Source organism: Pteropus vampyrus, unplaced genomic scaffold (assembly GCF_000151845.1).
Source record: "Pteropus vampyrus isolate Shadow unplaced genomic scaffold, Pvam_2.0 Scaffold15, whole genome shotgun sequence".
Classification (NCBI taxonomy): Eukaryota; Metazoa; Chordata; class Mammalia; order Chiroptera; family Pteropodidae; genus Pteropus; species Pteropus vampyrus.
The window spans coordinates 13,989,295-14,001,326 of NW_011888796.1; the positions used below are offsets into that span (position 1 = coordinate 13,989,295).

General features: G+C 40.9%; 1 protein-coding gene across 1 annotated transcript in view; it reads left to right on the forward strand.

Moving 5' to 3' along the window:
* Positions 1-11,927, forward strand: part of PYGL (glycogen phosphorylase L) — a 29,707-nt gene extending 17,780 nt beyond the window's left edge. The window contains exons 7-19 of the mRNA XM_023527248.1: positions 1,971-2,114; positions 2,314-2,406; positions 3,155-3,301; positions 3,642-3,805; positions 4,277-4,391; positions 4,969-5,070; positions 5,198-5,345; positions 5,465-5,523; positions 5,629-5,770; positions 7,151-7,358; positions 8,262-8,396; positions 8,843-8,909; positions 11,583-11,927. Of these exons, the coding sequence (XP_023383016.1) occupies positions 1,971-2,114; positions 2,314-2,406; positions 3,155-3,301; positions 3,642-3,805; positions 4,277-4,391; positions 4,969-5,070; positions 5,198-5,345; positions 5,465-5,523; positions 5,629-5,770; positions 7,151-7,358; positions 8,262-8,396; positions 8,843-8,909; positions 11,583-11,759 (1,701 nt within the window). The 3' untranslated portion in view covers positions 11,760-11,927. The remainder of the gene's footprint in view (positions 1-1,970; positions 2,115-2,313; positions 2,407-3,154; positions 3,302-3,641; positions 3,806-4,276; positions 4,392-4,968; positions 5,071-5,197; positions 5,346-5,464; positions 5,524-5,628; positions 5,771-7,150; positions 7,359-8,261; positions 8,397-8,842; positions 8,910-11,582) is intronic.
* The last annotated feature ends 105 nt before the right edge of the window (positions 11,928-12,032 follow it).

Here is a 12,032-nt window from a genome sequence, read left to right on the forward strand (position 1 = left end):
TATGATTTTTCTCGAGTTAGTAATTATTTTGTTTGCTTAAGTTTCTGAGTACTTTGCCCTAATTTATCCTACACTCTACCTCAACTGTAGAAATTTCCTCTTGATAAATTCAAACACATTAGGTATTCTGTTAACTGGGTCTTTTTGAAAAGCCTCTTAATTTCTTCTCGTTGCCTCTTCCACTGTCATTTGGGGATCTTCTTCCCCATTATTCTGAGAACCCCTGTGCTCATTTACTTTCTGAGGTCATTTGTTTCCTGGATTTCATGTCTTTCTTTTTGTTTGTTTACTCTCTTGTTCTGGCAGCGCAAATGCTCCAAGGGCTTCCTGGGAAAGGATGTATGTAAGGTCGATTTTTTTGAGACCTTGCATATTGCAAAATGTCTTTATTTTCCCTCACATTGATAGTTTGCCTGGATGTAGAACAGATTCTTTTCGTTGTCTTCTAGTTTTCAGTGTGGCTAAGAAGTACAATGCAATTCTAATTCTTGATCTTTTGCTTTTTCCCTTTTGGAAGCTCCCTGTCTGTTTCTATCACTCTACACCCCACTCACTCCACTTCTCTCACCCGCTCCCTGTATCCCTCCCTTAGCCACCTACATCCGAGTGCACTAAATGGGGTGCGGGGTGCTTTGCCGTGAGTCTATTTTCCCCCATCAGGCCTGGGTATCCTTTCATTCTGGGAACACAGGACAACAGTTCTCTTAGAAATGGTCTGGAATTATTGAACATCTTCAACTAGTCCTTTAGTTTTCTTACCATTTTTTCTTAATGTTTATCTCATCTCTTTGTCTTCTTGCTCAACTTTCTGGGTGATCACAAATTTCTCTTCCAATCTTTCTATTGGGTTTTTCATTTTGTATATCATGTTTTAATTTCCAAGTAATCTTTTTTTCTCTATATATTTCCTTAAAGTATCTTAATCTTACTTCTTGAATACAATATTTTCTCTAATCTGAGGATATTGATAGTATTCTTGTAATATTCTTTTTTCTAATCTCTATTTCCTCTAAGTTGGCTTTTGTTTGTTTATGTTGATCTCTTTCTTTTACAAGGTTTTCTTAAATGTCTAGTGATCCTTAGCTGCCCACTAAAATTTAAGAGAGGTACCCACAAGCTTTGGGGTAGCTCTGTACTTGAGAGGGGTTTATCTATTTGGGTTTCCCTCTATTGTGATCTTGTGGAGCCATGTCCTGGGGTAGCACCTCATGTCATTGTCTTTGGGTCTCCCTCTTGGACTGCTCAAATTCCCCAGAGAAGACTCTTGCAGCGTCTTTCCTGGTGGAATTAATGTTGGCTGGTCATGTTCTGAAATCTGGTTAAGAAAAGACTGAGAGTCTCAACATATTCAGTACTATTAACTTTTACTTTAACCCCTTTTTCTCCATTTTCAGTCTAAGGTAGTACCCCACCTTCACCTGTACCTGCTGCCTTCCAGTCTAGAGACCCCTGTTTTACCAGTTGGGAAAGGAAATGGCTCAGCTGAGGGAACTGGGATGAGGTCCAAGGCCAACTGCATCTCAGAAAGACTCTCAACTAACCTTTTGCCCCATCTTCACCTCTACTTCCAAAGGCACTGGTGCTGCCATTTCTTGATCCTTTGGGGGCTTCAGTGTCTAGTTGAGTTGCTTTGGAGCTCTTCTCCACTATCAGATCAGTATTCAGCTTTCCTGGATCTTCTGGCTCAATTATCACTCATCCATCTGTCTTTTCACATTCTAAACAGTTGTTGCTATTGTCTTCTCTCCCATTCCCATCATCCTTTATCAGTATACCTTTTTAAAATCTCTTTACTGTCATTTAGGTGGAGTTTCAGAAAAGAGCAAAGGCTAATGCTTGGCGTCCAGCCTGCCATCTTCCACCAGAAGCCCAGTGTGTTTTAGCCTTAAAGTTTTCTGGGCAGGAGAAAACTTTAAGTTTTGGCCACATCTAACAGTGTGAGCCACTCTCACTCAGTCTCTTGTTTGAAGTTTTTTGAAGGGAAGGAGCTAAGATTGAAGCAGGAGTACTTTGTGGTGGCTGCTACCTTGCAAGATATCATCCGACGTTTCAAATCATCCAAGTTTGGCTCCACCGATAATGCCAAAACTGCGTTTGATGCCTTTCCAGATCAGGCAAGTGTTCAATCGGTGAACACAGGTGGGGACAACTGAGGGGACAAGGACTTCCAATCAGATTTACTCCTCTATCAGGTCTAAAAATGTTGAGTAGATATAAAAGACTAAAATGTTCCAAAGAAAGTAGCATGTTGTTCGGTCTTTGTATGCGGTCAAAGAAGCCAGACCTTCACATCAACATCTTCTCCCCACACAGGTTGCCATCCAGCTGAATGACACTCACCCCGCACTCGCCATCCCTGAGCTGATGAGGATTTTTGTGGATATTGAAAAATTGCCCTGGTCCAAGGTCTGGATCGTTTGGCTTCTTTTTCTTTTAATTAACCAAAATATCTGTGCTTGAGAGATTTTGCCAAAAGCTCCTTTAGTGTGCGCATTTTTTTGATAAGTTACTGTAGCTAACTGCCAACAGTTAAAGGTAAAATTTACCCTGGTGCTGACAATTCTCTGTCTTTACTGCTTTACAAGGAGTAAGGCTAAGAAATAAACACATTCCTAATGGGATTCAGCTCACTAGCTGTATTAAGGCTTATACTGTGCTTACCATTTTTGTCTCTAAAAGGATTTTATATTAAGCTCTGTAACCTCAGAATACAGCTAATTGAAAGCATTCCATTGCTTTGAGAGTCAACATTTTAAACATACTTTGTACCATCTCACAATATTCCTTAAGTTTTTATTCCTCAAATTTTGTTTATTTAATAAACAAAAGACATGTTAGGATAGTAGAGGAGACTTTTCAGCATGCTGTCTTAAGTTTTATCAGTTAGTTTTTCAAGGAGCTACCTTTTTTTCCAAAAAAAAAAAAAAAAAAAAAAAGAAAAAAAAAACCACATTCCCCTCTGTGGACCATTCAGGGACCTGATGGAATCAAGTGTGTCTGACTATATACAAGCAGATAGACCTGTCCTGCTGTGGACCGGGGGAGCTGAGGAAATGTTTGGCCCTGTGGGGTACATATGTCAGTGCCAGGAATGTGCACCTGCAGGGCAGCTTTTCTTGCAGAGGAAAGCAGCCAAGCCTTCCCTTTCCCTCAGGCGTGGGAAATTACCCAGAAGACCTTCGCTTACACCAACCACACAGTGCTCCCAGAAGCCCTGGAGCGCTGGCCTGTAGAGCTGGTGGAGAAGTTGCTTCCTCGACATTTGCAAATTATTTATGAGATAAATCAGAAGCATTTAGATGTAAGTCATTTTGAGAGATTCTACTCCTTTTGAGAATGCGATTTTGAGATGTTAAGGGTGGCCACGATGTTCCCTCTTACCAAACTTGAGGCCCAACCGTCTTTCAATCATTGATACATCAAAAGTATCCAAGTCGGGTGGGACTATGTTAGACACCTTTTTGAAAATACTACAATAGAAGATGGCATCTCCCTAAGGCTAACCCAACCTCTCCGTGGGGATGGGGGGGAGTTTTATATTCACTCCATCAAAGATTCTGCTTGGAAAGTGAACAGCATTATCCCAGTGTTGCTTTAAACTTTGAAAGTTACCAGTAAGTTCTTTCTCATCCTTTGGCTAGAAAATCGTGGCCTTGTTTCCTAAAGATGTCGACCGTCTGAGAAGGATGTCTCTGGTAGAAGAAGAAGGAGGCAAAAGGATCAACATGGCTCATCTTTGCATTGTGGGCTCCCATGCTGTGAATGGCGTGGCTAAAATCCACTCAGACATTGTGAAGACCCAAGTGTGAGCTTTCCTTTCTGTGGTTGTGGGTCTAGCATTGCTCCATTACGGGATGGTGCTGGTATACACAGGGTTGCTTTGGAGATGAGGCAAGGTCCCATCAAAATATTTAAAAGTATTTTCTTCTATACAAAGTACCCTTCTCTTGAAAAAGAAAAAGCCTTTCTCTCTGAACCATCTTAATCCTAGACTTAGGAGCAAAAAAAAAACTATTCTGCTGAAAAGTCTGGTACATATGTCAGTGCCAGGAAATCATATGGAGGTGATTACATTTGGAATTTTTCTTGTACCTACTTTGAATTGCAAATGGATTTCTATTTAGAAGGACAGCTGTAGCTGCTGTCAGCCCCTCCTTCCACCTTTATTTAATGTTTCTAAACCTACACTTGGCTTCTTGAATGTAACTCTGAACTTAATTCATGTAGGAACCTGCCGTTTCAGCCAAATTCAGTGATGTGTCTCTTCTATCTCCAGATTCAAGGACTTCAGTGAGCTAGAACCAGACAAGTTTCAGAATAAAACCAATGGGATCACTCCAAGGCGCTGGCTCTTACTCTGCAACCCTGGGCTTGCAGAGTTAATAGCAGAGGTAACTCAGAAGGGCGGAGAGGCAGGGAAGCCTGACTGGAATGCAGGAGGCATATGAATGCACTTATAATTTGCAGATCCTATCTGCAGCAGGGTCAGCTTCATCAGCATGTGACTTGTGCAGCCCCACAAGGCTCTGTGCTTGATTTAATTCTCTGATGTAGCCACCATGAAATTTTTAGTATTTGATCAAGCGGTCCCACAAATTATATACCTGGTCCTGACTAACAGTACTCATAAGACACATAAATGGAACATGGTAACCCTATTTAGTAAAGAGGATAACAAAGGTCAGATAAATAACTAGTGGAACCTGGGTTCTTTGTCACCTTCTTAACGTAGATGTCCTGTTTTTAACCCTTACTACCACTGAAACTACATTTAAGATACCAGCAAAGTGTTCTTCCCCCATAGCGATTCTAGCCTCTTCTGTGAATAAAGCCATTCTGTGTACTGTGTGGTAGGTGAGCTATCATGTTGTAGGTGAGCACAAGCACTTGCCACAGAGTGACAAAAACTGATCATTTGGGCTTGATTGCCATCCCTGATTAAAATTACCTCTTCCTTTAAACTAAAAGAAAATTGGGGAAGACTACGTGAAAGACTTGAGCCAGCTGACAAAGTTACACAGCTTCCTGGGTGATGATGTCTTCCTCCGGGAAATTTCCAACGTGAAGCAGGTGAGGCTTCTCTGTGTGGATCCTTTCCGCAGCACTTGCATTGAGGGTTTATGCTCCACTTTTTAAAAACAGACCACCCAATGCTTCTAAGTCAAAAGAGCTCTGGCCCCGTGCCCTGTCTCAACAGGAGAACAAGCTGAAGTTTTCTCAGTTTCTGGAGAAGGAGTACAAAGTGAAGATCAACCCATCATCCATGTTTGACGTGCATGTGAAGAGGATCCACGAGTATAAGCGACAGCTTTTGAACTGCCTGCATGTGATCACAATGTACAACCGTGAGTCAGCCCTGTAGCCACCAACGCCCCCTGGAGGTGGAAGCAGCACTCTGGGTGCAGATCTCGCCACCCCAGGCATCAGCCATCCTCTGTTCCATCCACTTCTCCATCTTTTTTAGGTATTAAGAAAGACCCTAAGAAGTTATTTGTGCCCAGAACAGTTATAATTGGTGGTAAAGTAAGTTGAGTCTATTCAGTGGGGACTTGGGGGCTCTAATCTCTTGCCAGTTTTCTGCTTCATCATGCCTACATTCTGTCATTGTGTTTGACACTCTTCCCCAAGGCTGCCCCAGGATATCACATGGCCAAACTGATCATAAAGCTGATCACTTCAGTGGCGGATGTGGTGAATAATGACCCCATGGTTGGAAACAAGTTGAAAGTCATCTTCTTGGAGAACTACAGAGTGTCTCTTGCTGAAAGAGGTAGTGCTCTCACCACAAACCACATGCGGCCAGGTCAAATTCTAGGGAGGGATTACACAATATGGAAAAATGGGACGGCTGAACTCAGGGAGCCAGTAACTTGGGATAGAAGGTGTCACTGCTGGGCAGCATAAGTACCTCAGCTAAGAGCTTTTAGGGTGACCCAGCTGACAATGAGATTGCTGTCCCCAGAGTCAATATCACAGATTACATTTGCCAGCACATTTTCCTCTAAGAGAGTGAGACTGGAGAGTGGCTCTGAGGTTTTGGTACAGACTGTGCTCTACAAAAGAAAAAAAAGGTCTTCAGCTCCCAGCCCCAGTTTTGCAATAGAACACCAATTCCCTAGTCCCCAGATATTCTTCTGGTCACTCTGTGGAAGTAAGAGCTGTCATTTGTTCATGTGGCAATAGGAAATGAGGATGAAGTCAGGCTTCCGGAGCACAAGGCTTAGATGTGCCTCAGATGGGCACTCTGAGATCAAGCATGGAGTTCCCACGTGGGGACAGCCAGACTGGCAAGAAGCCATCATCCCTTTCTCTACCACTGTGACCTTTGCTTATTTTCATCCCATGCTCACAGAGCCCCATCCCTGTGCCAATGCCAACTGTGTATTCACCTGTTTCCCAAATCAAAAAGGGACCTTTCTCTCTTTGAGGTGTTTTTGGGTCCTCTGATGTTACTGTTTAAGAACTGTCTGCATGAAGGAAAAAGAGCTAGATTCCTATGAATGCAAATGAAGATTTATGTAATCCACAAGCGAGCTGTCAGAGTAAAGCAGAGAATTTGTCCTGACCTTTGTAGTCAAAGGGAAGAGGGTGGGAGGCTGCAAGCAGCACTAATTTGTGTGTAAATCAGGCTGAAAGGTCAGAGGCTTGGTGTCTATTCCGAGACACACTTCAACTGCATGCGGCTAGTTTCCCTGCAGTGAAAGTGCAAGGAACATAGACAATTCAGTCCCCTCAGACTGCAAAAGAAGAGCCAGGAAAGACTCTGAATTTTAAAAATCAAGAAAGAGAATTTTCAATATATTTAATTTTATAGTTAGAAGTAGAAGAACTAAAAATCAAACTATAACAAAAACTGGAAGGAAGAAAGAGGAGAAGAGAAATGTAGTGTCAACTTTTATAACAAAGGCAGTTGATGCTCTTTAAAGTTTATAAAACAAGAGAGAGTAGTATAAGCATATAGTTATTTAGCACTGTGGCCATAACCACCAAGACAGCACATCAGAAATGGACAAAAGGAAGAGTGAATGTTTATCTTGATGACAAGTACTACTTCAGTAATCAAAACAGGCCAGCTAGAAAAGTGCTCGGCTACAATATATGCAGATCTAGAGGGACAGAATCACTCATTTTAACACGCCTGCCTGTGCAGTCATTCCAGCCACCGATCTGTCGGAGCAGATTTCTACTGCAGGCACCGAAGCCTCAGGGACAGGCAATATGAAGTTCATGCTGAATGGGGCCCTGACTATCGGGACCATGGATGGGGCCAACGTGGAAATGGCAGAGGAAGCCGGGGAAGAGAACCTGTTCATTTTTGGCATGAGAGTAAATGACGTGGCTGCTTTGGACAAGAAAGGGTGAGAGAACAGCTCTCCCAGGAGGGTACCTGCCTACCCAGGCATCCCATCAAGGTGGAGTCACGTGAAATGTGGCAGCAGAACATTCCCATGAATCTGGGGAGCCTCCTGGCCACAGATTAGTCTTATTAAACCCAGCAAGTGAAGAGAAAAGGCAACTTGGACCCAGGTGCATGGGGTTATCGCTCTGTGTTATCAGCCATTATAGAGCTGGCCTGATGAGCTAGTCACTTTTCCACATCTGTGATTTTTACTTTGATCAAAAGATGATCCAGTTTCTAATTGAAGTTTTTGCATATAATTTAAAGCATTTAGTATCCCTTTAAAATTGCAAAGAGAGGGACTGAAATGTGGGAGAGGATAGGTATGGATGTACAGAAGCACCCAGGAATACTCATTTCACTTAATTTCTGAATAAGTTGATTAACCTGGATTCAGATAAGAAATAAAGAGTGCTGACCAAAGGAATTATAGGGATCACAAAATTTGGAGGGTGTCAGATACACTTCCTGAGTTTTGGAAGTAAATTTTTACTCAGCAACAAATTTGGGGGTCCAAAAGGCAAATGGTTCCCTTAACACAATGTTTGTATAGAGCTGTAAAGTCTGCTTTGAAATGAAAATTATATTTTACCAGAACAGACTATTGGTCTGTGACTAGAATTTTTATTATCTACTGTCCTTAATGTCTTCAGTTACAAAGAACTAATCAAATTTAATGGGAAAAATTTTCAGGATCTAGTCAGATATTATTTATACCTATATTGAGCTTTACGACTTCTATAAATGCTAATATTTCTGAATGCGTTTTTCACAGCTAATGTGGTATCTAGTGTGCTGTTAATCACAAAGACTAACAGAACCTTTTTCTTATTGCACCCACACCCACACCCCTACCCCACAGGTACGAGGCAAAAGAATATTACGAGGCACTTCCAGAGCTGAAGCTGGCCATTGATCAAATTGACAATGGTTTCTATTCTCCCAAGCAGCCTGACCTCTTCAAAGACTTAATCAACATGCTGTTTTATCATGATAGGTGAGTTCCCCCAAGAAGATATTATTTGGGCCATGAAAAAGGGACAGGAACATCTTAAGCCACCTACAACCCAACTATGTAGATTCACATAGATCTGTGACTTGATAAACTAACCTAGGTTTAGAAAGAAAAATGAAATATTCTCCACTAGCAATGCTAGGAAGCTTTAAGAATAAAATCTACAAATCTTATATTCTTTTTCTCCTCCCACTGGTGTACCTAGCTTTCGGATGCATCCATTTGATGACATTCTTGTGTGGAAGAACCATAGAAAGGTTGAGGGCTATTTAAAATTCTCGTGAATAGAAATATGAGTTTGGTGAACCAGCCATGCCTGATGTTAAGCAAAGGAGAATTTTTAATGGAACCTTAGCTCATATCTGTTAATTACGTTTTTTGTTTTGTTTTGTTTTGTTTTCCTTCCAATCTCTCTCACACACACATAGGTTTAAAGTGTTTGCAGACTATGAAGCCTATGTCGAGTGTCAAGAAAAAGTCAGTCAACTCTACATGGTGAGTACGTTGCCGAGACTTATAAAGGAAACCAGTTTATTATACTTAATTAAAACTTCTGTTTCTTTTTATTGAATTTAAATAAAAAGGGCCCCACTCACCAATCAAAAAAGGGAAGCGAGGCAACTGTCTAGGTTATTCAAAAATCAAAACTTGATTTTTCCCAAGTTCAGGCAGAGTTCAAATCCCAATTTGACAGTTCAGTAGCACTTGTAAATTTTTTAAAATCCGAATTAAAAAATCACAAATAATTTGATACTCATTGAGCACCTACCATGTAGCAGGCATATCCTGAAAACTAAGGGTTTAAATCCAAATTAAATACTCAGTTTACTCAGTCATTTATTCAAGAGAGAGTCATTGGGGCCTTTTCCATGTCAGGCACTGTGCTGGGCACTGAGACCCCAGCCTAGACAAAGTCAAGGCCCCTCCTTCCCTCATCTCAAGGAGCCTGTTTAGTGTACATCAGAATCACTAAGGCAGCTTTTTAAAAATACATACAGGTGCCAGCCCCTCTCTGAGAGATCCTAACCCAGTAGCGGGCGGGGTCACCACCAGTGTTGGAAAAACCTGCTAAAATGATTCTAAGGCTGAGCCTTAGTTTATTGGGATAAAGACTGACCCCTAGTCTTTGAAAATTGCAAAATTAAGTACTTCTTCTCAACTACCCATGGAATAGGGCTATATGAATAGACTATAAGTGTATAAAAAGAAGGGACGTTTCATGTTTGGATTCAAAAAGAAAGAAAAAAAAGGAAAGGAATAAAAAAGACTATACCAAAACAAGAAAAGAAAAAGGCCAGAGTTATGTGAGTAACTTTTCACATGCAGAGTTATACATCTCAATCATTTACTAAATGCAGCCCTCTATGCATTTAGTAAACACACGGAAAGGTTGATTATCTCTGATAGAAGACTTTTAGTGAATTGCAGACACCACAGAAGAATAGATGCTGGAAGAGGTTGGCTCTGTGCCAAGACTCCAGAGTGGGTCTCTTGAGGTCAGTGTCCTTGAGCCTTCTGAGCATGGTTGCCCTTGCCCACATAGTCTCCATTTTTCCCTCCAACTAGAAAACTATTATACAGCAGAACTGCAGGGTTCCATAAAATCACCACCTCCTGCCCTTTGGACACATCAGTAACTACTTCGAACAGAAACATACTTCACTAACGTTTCTTCTTTCCTTTCCCAAAGTAGGTAACAGGGTGGTTCCTAAAGTCATCTCAGGTATCCCACCGGGGTTCAAAACTAGGATCATTCAAGGCCCGTGCTGCTTCGCAGCTCTTATTTTCTAGTAGAGCCATATCCAGTCCGCCAAAAATGTACAGACCAGAGTAAATTCAAGTTAAGCAAGGAGAGGCAGTACTACGGTTAAGTGGAGGGGCTGAGTCCCTGCTTCCTGAGTCCTGGAGAGAGCAGCCACATACAGCCTGCAAGAGCACAAAGACAGAGGAAAGAAAATGGCCGCCTCTAGCTCTTTTCTCTTGGTTTCAACCCATGCTTGTGTGTAGAAAGGCTACAGGAGAAAAGAAATAGAAATGAAACAGTAGGAAAGGAAAATCTCTGAGCACAGGCAAGCGCACATGTGAATGTTGGATTTGTACAATGGGTCTCTTCTGTTAAAATGATGGCCTCCATCCAAAGGGCGCCCATCTGAAGCCAAGCATCTGGTTCAGTCTTTCTTGTTCATTAGTGCAAATTGCAGTTCTAACTCTTAACAATAATTGTATTGTCGAGGCTTAGAAAACAATCTCACGTGGTTGGGAAGTCTAGTCATTAACAACATTTAAATAAATAGTTAAAGAAAGTGCAGAGGGGAAGCTTTTATTCTCTTATTTTAGCAAGTTTCCAGAATCTGAATAAACTGATTTCAGATTCTGTTCTGCAGTACCTTAACGAATGATGGTAGTTTCAGTTTTTCTTTTAAATGCTTACAATGCATTGCTATTGGTTTTGAATAATGTTCTGGTCATTTCCAGTGAACTGTTAAGAGTTCTTTACAAAATCATGAGGCTGTGAAATAAATCATTTCTTATATTCTTTTACATAAAATTATGAGATTTGGATAGTACGATATTTTGTTAAGGATAAAGCCTTAATTGATCTTGTTTTGAAACTCCATTGGAGTATTTGGGATTCAGTATAAACCTTCTGGGGCATCTACCTTCAGAAAGAGCAAGAAAAGAGAAGTAGGTCCATAAAGTCTCTCATTGGATGGTTTGCCTGAGAGCTAACATTCTTGATTAGTGTTTTTCAAACTCTGAGAGTCACAGGTTAAATATCCTGACATGGCATCTAGCAGATAATGAATGTTAGTCCCTTCCCTTCCCCTGTAGTTTAAAGGAAGGTGTCTTCCTTCAAAATAAAGCATGGGAAATTTGGCTTACATGCCAAAATGTTGTAACTATAGCAAAAACTATCGATTATATAATTTATGTCCATGGTTTCTGTGAAAATAAAAAATAATTTTTCATTCTTAAGAGACAGATATACTCTAAATAGGAGAAAAGCACAGTCTGCCCTATTTAGCTCTCAACTGTGAAACAAATGTATTTGTGATTCACTACATTTTACTCTGGTCATTTTCTCCATGAAATGTGCTTGGATATGTTTGGCTTGATGTTTGTCATAAAGCTCCGGTCCTAGGCCTTATATTCCTGTGTTGTTTACAGAATCCAAAAGCCTGGAACACGATGGTACTCAAAAACATAGCTGCCTCGGGCAAATTCTCCAGCGACCGAACAATTAAGGAATATGCCAGAGACATCTGGAACATGGAGCCTTCAGATCTAAAGATTTCCTTATCCAATGAATCTAGTAATGGAGTGTACAAGGCCAATGGAAAGTAAGCTGTAAAAAATCTCTAGGAAAAATATCTTCTTATTGGACTTGAACATTTTTGCAACATTTTTTGTTTTGTTAGCTAATAATCTAGTTAAGTATCTCTGGGAATTGGGAGGGGAAAATGTGTAACTATATTAGGGCTAAAAAAATAAAGTGTCAATTTCCAGAAGCTACATGAGTACCAAAACGTGTTATTTGAGACAAATTGAGTAGCGTGCTAGGACTCTCCTCGATACCATTCAGAAAGCTAGAAAACTGCTTGGAATTTTTAAATGCCA